General features: G+C 36.5%; 2 protein-coding genes across 3 annotated transcripts; both read left to right on the top strand.

The window, feature by feature from the left end:
- LOC18771522 (WEB family protein At3g51220) lies at window positions 974-2167 on the top strand. The gene is made up of 2 exons (XM_007203264.2): window positions 974-1250; window positions 1326-2167. The coding sequence occupies exons 1-2, from the start codon at window positions 1104-1106 to the stop codon at window positions 1833-1835; spliced, it is 657 nt and encodes a 218-aa protein (XP_007203326.2). The 5' UTR covers window positions 974-1103; the 3' UTR covers window positions 1836-2167.
- LOC18770211 (WD repeat-containing protein 82-B) lies at window positions 5189-7851 on the top strand. 2 transcript variants are annotated; one of them, XM_020567612.1, is made up of 10 exons: window positions 5189-5328; window positions 5426-5505; window positions 5621-5822; window positions 5922-5988; window positions 6104-6203; window positions 6292-6405; window positions 6529-6666; window positions 6822-6906; window positions 7229-7278; window positions 7370-7851. In XM_020567612.1, exons 1-10 carry the CDS (start codon window positions 5322-5324, stop codon window positions 7511-7513), a joined length of 987 nt encoding a protein of 328 aa, XP_020423201.1. In that variant the 5' UTR covers window positions 5189-5321; the 3' UTR covers window positions 7514-7851. The 2 variants fall into 2 exon arrangements, with proteins under 2 accessions (XP_020423201.1, XP_007202243.2); XM_007202181.2 differs by having other exon boundaries at window positions 5417-5505.

Here is an 8170-nt window from a genome sequence, read left to right as displayed (position 1 = left end):
TTATTAGGAATGGGTATGAGAATAAATGAAATTATTTCAATCAGTTATTTTTTTCACGTTACTAACACATAGGGAATCAAACAAATGTAAGTCCCATTTTAAAAGTCAGAGTTTCGGTTCATGAGAATTAGTAAATAGTAATAATTGGAATCAACTTCATTCCTATTATGATTCTATATGATTGGTAAACAGTTTAATGAGAATGACTTTTCAAATCAATTTATTACTTCCCATATTTTTAAATTTCCAAATTGATAGTAAAGATATTTAGTTTAGTGTTATTAATTCACTCAATTTATAAACATGTGAAGGAGACATGTTTATACTTGAAGATATAATATTAATACATATATATTTGTATATAGCATAACTGAATTGATAATATCACATTGCAATTTTATGGACATATTGAAAAACTAAGGCTCTGTTTGGGATTGCTTTTTCAAACAAAAAACCTACTTCACTTTAAAGTTAAGTAGTTTAAAGTGTTTTATAAAAATAAAATATTCCAATTATTTTAACAGCAGTGACCTTTTGAATAGCTCACAAGAGTCATTCTTCTACATACATGGAATACATGTAAGTTTAGGGATAACCACATTTATCAGATAACTCATAACAATTGCTTCATTTATGTCTTCAAACATAATCCATATCTCTTAACCCATAAGAAGTGACAAAGCAGTACCATGAGACTTCACATCACACCTAATAATTGGCGGTATATATTTGTGATCTATCAATTACTTGGCTGTTAATGCTTATTGATTTGTTTAACCCACATTGGTAACGGAAGGAAGCAGCCCAAACTCTAACAAGAAGCCAAGAAGTAACAAAGTGATCAAGATAGTCCAACCACTCTTGTCAACTTCAATTAACAAAATTCAGTGAAGTGGACGCCAAGGAAACCAAAACAAAACCCCCCCCCCCCCCCCCCATTATTTTTTTCTTCTTAACTTCCTCTAAGCAAAGCTAGAACCACACCATCCATTTCCAACGACCTCCTCTCTTGCAGCTCCCCATTTTGAAACTTGTATTAAAAGGACCTTTCCTCATTAATTCCACCATTAATATCTTCTTCCCTTTCCTTGCGTTGATTGAGCATGATGAACACAGAGGAAGGCAAATTGGTGGTCATGGGCCGAGCAGAGATTGACACCAGAGCACCTTTCAAATCAGTCAAAGAAGCAGTCTTGTTGTTTGGGGAAAGAGTTTTGGTTGGAGAAATATATGCCAACAAGCTCAAAGAGGTTAGCTATAGCTCCTACCACAACACCATTTTTACTTCTTTTTTTTCTAGTGTTAATGTTCAATTTCTATGTTAGATTGGAGCTGCAGGGCATGCTGCTTCTGCTCAATCAACAATTGGGGTCTTGGAAGCTGAGCTTGAAGAAACAAAGCGAAATCTTCAGAAAGTTAGAGAAGAAAACAAGATAATGGCATACTGCATAAAGTCACTAAGGGATGATCTTGACCGTGCAAAGAAAGAGCTGCACAAGTACTTGAAGGCAAGAGAGTTTGATCAGAAGGACCCAGTTGATCCTGAGATTGAAGAAGACGACCTTAAATTCATTGAGGATGGCGCCGCGAAGTTTGAAACCAAGACCATGTTGAGCCAAGACGCAGAGGAATTGGTGCAGAAGAAAAGATATGTGAAATTTGCAAGTCCTCCTACACTGGCCCAAGTCATTGTTAGCAAAGAAGACTTGGGGGAGAGAGTTGGAAACCCTTCTGTCAAGAAAATCAAGAAGAAGCCATTGGTGCCTCTGGTTGGGTGGTTTTTTGCCAAAAACAAGGCAATTCAAGAAGGTGGTGGGGGGTCTCCAAGAGCCTGAGGCTCTCGTGAGCAGATTGTGCAGAGATTATTAAGTAAATATATTCATTTCAAGAATGTTTGTTGTTGATAAATGAAGCCTGCAAAAGGGTTTCCATTAACAGTCAATTTTATTGAAATAATCAGAGCTAAGGCATCACTTGTTTCTTTTATTTGGGCTCTCTCATTTTTCTAATAAATAAGGAAATTGCTTCAAATTTTTGTAAATTTGTAAGGCGGGCTTCGGCCTACGCCCAACATGAATTCTGTAAACATGTTGTTATATGGGCCACAGAAGCATTGCCATTGTATGCTGTTTACAATGAGTACAGGCCGAATTGAAGTTCATACAAACCCACAAACCCCATCTCTTTTGTTGGATGATTACCCATCACCTCTATGAAAAATGTAACCATCACCAGAATAATTGACATATGTATCGTATTTATTCATTACATCTTTATTTGCATAAGTAGTAAAGTTATGAAAGGATATTATAGTTCAAATGGTTAAGAATATTTATTCATGTACTTGAGGTTTTAAGTTGGATTTTTCCTTTCCTTGAGGTTCTAGGTTCGATTCCTCATTTCTCATTATGTAAGGGACTTGTAGCTCAAATGGTTAAGGGACATAACAAATAACGTAAATTGCAAATCGATCTGATACAAATAGTTTTGTTATATCGCTACATTCATTCACATTAGAAATCATCTTTTGAACCGATGATCAAAATGAGCTTACTTGAGCCCAATAAGCTAAATCTCGATCCGACAAGAATCCGACTAACCCAAACACGGGTGTATAGACCCGAAATGGCCCGGGACGACCCGATTGAGGACCCTAATTAATTAAATGATGGATATAGTGAACACAACAACTCCCTTAATATATGAGCAAACAAACAGACCGACAGCAAGTCCAATTCGAAGCATGGTGGGGAGATTGACCCCCACGTACCATAATTAATTTGCCCCATCTCTCTCACATGCCCAATTCTGTATTTGAAATTCATCCCCCATCCCACAAATTCGTGGAACAAATACATTAGGGCACACATAAAAACAATAGAATTTACTTTCATTTTTCCAGGGCGGTAAGTCGGCGGAATCCAATAGGAACCATACATTACTTATAGTTTGATTGAAAATTATACAACCATGCACATGTAGCCATGTGAAGCCTAGCAGCGATGAAGACAAAAAAATTTATACTAGTAACATGCATCATGCATGCATGGCTATGAAGTCTACTTCAATTTTAATATAAAATATGTAACCAAACTAACGACTTATTAATTTAATACATATAGTGCTAATCACTCATTTGAGCTTAGTCTTCATTCAAGCATCATTCCCATAAAATTTTCTCGAAATTAAAAATCGTAAGACATTTAATTATGATTGTGAATATTTTTGTTATTTATTGAATATACCGTGTTTATTTATTTATTTTATTACAAAACTAGATAACTAAATTCTTTTCAATTTACCGACTTAAAAGAAAACACTTATTGATTTGAGTAAATCTTTGTAAAGATGATCCGGTCGCATCATGAAAAACATTATATGGCAGATTCAAACAAGTGATTAGCGTAGTATTAAACCCAACCAAAAAGCAAACTTGTATAGATATAAATCTGAGTTGTCGTTCCATGCAACGCAATTAGATTCTCATATCAAAATATAGAGCAACACCTTGACCCCTCTCTCATATTGTCTTAGTTCAAAACGACACCAAAACCTTGAGAAACTCTAAAAGCAAAAATTATGAAAACCCATCTATGCATTCCCAGGATGAGAAGCAACGTCAACTCGTGCAGCAACAAAACCAAACGCCTGTCTCCGATGACTCTGCTCGAGCGGTTTCGCGAGGCGGTTTTCCGTTTGATCATGCTGTCTGCTGTCTCCTCCAACAAGTCCACAAGCCACGCTGGCCGATCCAGCCCAGATGCGCAGCGGTATTATTGTCCGCATGATGACCCTCACCACAGCGAGGCAGTAGCCGATTGCATCGAGTTCATCAAGAAAAAAGCTTCGCCGGAGGACGGCAACCGGGGCTCTTCCGCTAGTTCTAGTAAGCTCCATTGATGCCGTGGCAGATCGAGACGTGGTTATACCAGTTCTAGTTATGTGACATATTAGCAATTATTAGTTTTTATTTCATATTTGAATTTGTGTGAGTATATTGTTCATGAGTTTATGCCATTCTTTGTTTTTTTTTTTCTTTAGATTTTCTTACAGAGGGAGAGGGTGTTTGTTGAGATTGTTAGGGGTGAATTGTAAATTGGTATGTGCATTTACAGGGAATTAATTTCAGATTCATAAATTTGTCTTCTTTTTTTGTTGAGAAGCTTCTCAGTCTTTTTTTTTTCCAGTTATCAATGATTTAATGATCTAAATCTTTCCTAATAACTGTTTGTATATATATATAGGACTATTCTCTAGTGTGGACGTCCGGAATTGCTTAATGTGCACTTGTTTTTTCACATGATCAGGAAACCATTTCCATTTTGTTTTCTGCATTTCTCTTCTTTATCATTAAAAAAAGGCACTAAAGCACACATAACAGCCTCCAAATTCTCTTTACAGTCCACCAATGAAAGAAAAGCCCAATCTAGAGGTGATGATGTTTGACTTTTAAGAATTGACAGAGCATGGTTTCTATTCTACCTTTACCAAGAAAAGTGATACAAGTGTTTGGGTTGATTTATTAACACAAAGAAGGCAAAAGAACAAGTGGTCTGGACATTAAAAAAAATACGGGTCTGTAGTAGAGAACAACTCTCTCTCTCTCTCTCTATATATATATATATATATATATGTGGTTTATCTCTTTTCTTGAGAACGCAATATATATGGTGTTTGTTCCATATGGAATCGAATTTGCAATGATAAGATGCTTGTCTTTAATCAGAAAAAAAGAAAAAGCAGATAAAATGTTTGTAAAAAATCTTTGGTCCTCAAAGCACTTTGTTTATAAATTGATACATACTAATGACACTTGTTAAAGAATTTCATAAATTCAACATCATCAATGAAAGTATAAGATTCGTGAAAATTTTTATCATATGATATTTAACGGTGTGCATCGGTTCGAAAGTAATATAATTTAAATCAATTTATTTAAGATATAGATTCGTGATGTTTTCAATCAAATCAAATCAAATCAAATCCAATCATCCAATTGATATTGAGAATTGAATTAGATGATTGGTATCACCATAAAAATAAATGGACTAAAGAAGAATTCATTGGGCCAATAAAAGATCCGACCCAAAAAGTAAAAGCATACGAGCTAACAAACCTGGTCCAAAGTCCATAAAACACATATATGGGCTTGAGCTCACCCAATGACAAACTTGGCGAGCTTACGAAAAAGAAAAACGACCCTGTGTCTATTTCATCTACATTGCCGAAGGTTGGAGACGGAGGCAGGAGGCGGAGGGCTTCACTGAAATTTTCAATTTCCCGGAATGAGATAGACCCAGAACCATATTAACCGATTCCCAATGGCTGGTGTGAAATTTTTTACATTTTTCGCTTAGATTTGGTGTCAATTAGTGAATTACTGATTTTATTTACTATTTTTGTTCTTGCTGTGAAGGGATTTCAGAAAGAGAAGACAAGGTCTCTATGGAGCTGACAGAGGAAATTCTTCAAAGCATGGAAGTTGGGTTAGCTTTTAGAGACTATGTAAGTACTTTATCTCTCTGTTTCTGGTTGTTTTCATCATTTAACAAATAAATAAAAACTACCATTTTCTTCGAGCTTTGTGTATTTGAATCTGAGTATTTGCTTTTATGCTCAGAGTGGTAGAATTAGTTCGTTGGATTTTCACAAGGCGACTAGTTATGTAGTGACTGCTAGTGATGATGAGTCGATTCGTTTATATGATGTCTCCACTGCAACATGCTTGAAGACCATCAACAGCAAAAAGTATGGAGTTGATTTGGTTTGCTTTACTTCTCATCCTACCACAGTTATATACTCTTCCAAAAATGGCTGGGATGGTATGCTTCCACTTTACCTCAACTACCATGTTTGATATTTATGTTTGTCAACTGTGTGGCATACTTAGAATGTGTTGTTTATATGACTGGTTCATTCAGAATCCTTGAGGCTTCTCTCATTGCATGACAACAAGTACTTGCGTTATTTCAAAGGCCACCATGACAGGTCTGGTTTCTGAGATTATTGCCATTTTTTTAAAACTCAAGTGGGTGGGTTGTACTGAAGTAGTTGAACATATCTGTCTAATGGGAGAAATTGGGTTCTGAACTTTTGTGTTTAGGGTAGTCTCACTTAGCTTGTGTTCTCGCAAAGACTGCTTCATCTCCGGTTCTCTTGATAGAACTGTTCTGCTTTGGGATCAACGGGCTGAGAAGTGTCAGGTAGGGGCCTTGGCATATGGGTATTGGGTTGGGTTTCTTATATTACATGTCTTTCTTTGAATGATTATAATCTGTGTTCGTATTTTAGGGTCTCTTACGCGTACAAGGAAGGCCTGCCACAACTTATGATGATCAAGGGCTAGTTTTTGCAGTTGCCTTTGGTGGATACATAAGAATGTTTGATGCCCGCAAGTATGAAAAGGTCAGTTGTTTATATTTCAGTGCATATGGCAATTGAAATTTTGCAGCCGTGTAAACTGTTTTATCTGTATATGACAATGTAAGCATGGCTGATCTGGTTGTCTAAACTGTTTCATCTTGTTAGGGTCCTTTTGATATCTTTTCTGTTGGGGGAGATATGTCTGATGCAAATGTTGTAAAGTTCAGTAACGATGGGAGACTTGTGCTTTTAACAACCACAGATGGACATATTCATGTTCTTGATTCGTTCCGTGGCACACTTGTAAGTTGCTCTCCTCAACAACTCAATTTTAATTTGAAAAAGTTTGCTCTCAACCAACTCAGATCATCTTGAATTTCTTGAATTTCTTGAATTTCTTGAATTGGTAGCCTTTACATAATTTAGTCTTTCTATATGGTTTTTTTGTCATTGTTTAGTTATCCACATATAATGTAAAGCCAGTCTCCAGCAGTTCAACATTAGAGGCTTCTTTCAGCCCAGAGGGGATGTTTGTCATATCAGGTATGCATGTCTTCTGTTTCATTTTTTCTTTCTGTTGTACTTATATGTGCCTATTGTGCTGAGTGGGTATAAAATTCCAACATAATTGTCACTTATGATTTCTTGTGTCATGTGAGTAAGCTCTGGGACATCATCTTGTTGATTGCTGTTTAAATGCATAGTTTCTTCAATGCTGTGGTTTCATTTTCATGCATACATCTTATTCAATATACTTACCCAAAAACACCTGCTTTCCCTAGCATACCCCTGAATTCCACCCATGATAATTTAACCTGGCTGGACTGGCAGACAAATGATTTATTGGTTTCCAAACTTTTGGCAGGTTCAGGTGATGGTAGTGTCTATGCGTGGAGTGTTCGGAGTGGGAAAGAAGTATGATAAATAATTTTCTGCCTTCATCCATTCGTATTTCTTTGTTCTCCTTGTGCTTCTAAGTCACAATTAATGATTGTAACCTATCCAGGTCACAAGTTGGATGAGCACTGAAAATGAACCTCCTGTTGTCAAATGGGCTCCGGGAAACCTCATGTTTGCAACTGGATCTTCTGAGCTATCATTTTGGATTCCAGATTTGTCTAAATTGGGAGCTTATGTTGGAAGGAAGTAGAAATTTTCGGTCATCTCCCCCCTAATTTCTAGTGCAAAGCAGTTCAAAAGTGCCATTTAATTGTCCATTTGTTAGTGAAACTTGAAGTTACAGCCAGAGTTATTGTCATGATTCAGCCTTGCTTCTGGGACCCCGTGAACAGAAAAAGAGAATTGTACTAACATATGAGTCATTCTTTTTAAATCCAAAATATAGATTCTTAAAGGATTTATAGATGCTCTGCAAGTAAGGTCCAGATCGTATGGCCTGCTCTTTGTAAAGTCAGTGTCAGGCATCTAAATGTAAATTTTTTACAAAGTTATCACTTCCAAATTTTACATAGTGTGCATGTTCCATGATTGTAAATCGTATCATGAAGATGAAATGTCAGATCAGATATCAAGTGGTGGAGGCCAGTCACACTGGTGCCAAAATAGGCGTTTTCTAATGTTGAATTACTGTATGGCAACCATGCCCACCTCCTATATGCGTTAGTAATTGACAGTCGTTGATGGGTGTAGACAATGCACATATCAACAATATAGAGTAGTCTATTGAAGCGTGGAGAACCGACAACCGTGAATGGTGTGGATTCCGCACCCGAAAAACTCGAGATTCACTTAAAATTCAAGCTATGGTCAGACTACTGAAGTTCTCCATTCCAAGAGAAGAAGATAA

This window comes from Prunus persica, chromosome G7 (genome assembly GCF_000346465.2).
Source record: "Prunus persica cultivar Lovell chromosome G7, Prunus_persica_NCBIv2, whole genome shotgun sequence".
Classification (NCBI taxonomy): domain Eukaryota; kingdom Viridiplantae; phylum Streptophyta; class Magnoliopsida; order Rosales; family Rosaceae; genus Prunus; species Prunus persica.
The sequence above is the reverse complement of the archived record's forward strand: the minus strand, read 5'-3'. Positions and strand labels throughout refer to the sequence as shown.

Coding starts and splice junctions, on each gene's coding strand:
- LOC18771522 (XM_007203264.2), top strand. CDS start 1,104: ATGATGAACACAGAGGAAGGCAAATTGGTGGTCATGGGCCGAGCAGAG. Junction 1,251..1,325: donor ATGCCAACAAGCTCAAAGAG/GTTAGCTATAGC, acceptor TTTCTATGTTAG/ATTGGAGCTGCAGGGCATGC.
- LOC18770211 (XM_007202181.2), top strand. Junction 5,506..5,620: donor GGTTAGCTTTTAGAGACTAT/GTAAGTACTTTA, acceptor TTTTATGCTCAG/AGTGGTAGAATTAGTTCGTT. Junction 6,204..6,291: donor AACGGGCTGAGAAGTGTCAG/GTAGGGGCCTTG, acceptor TTCGTATTTTAG/GGTCTCTTACGCGTACAAGG.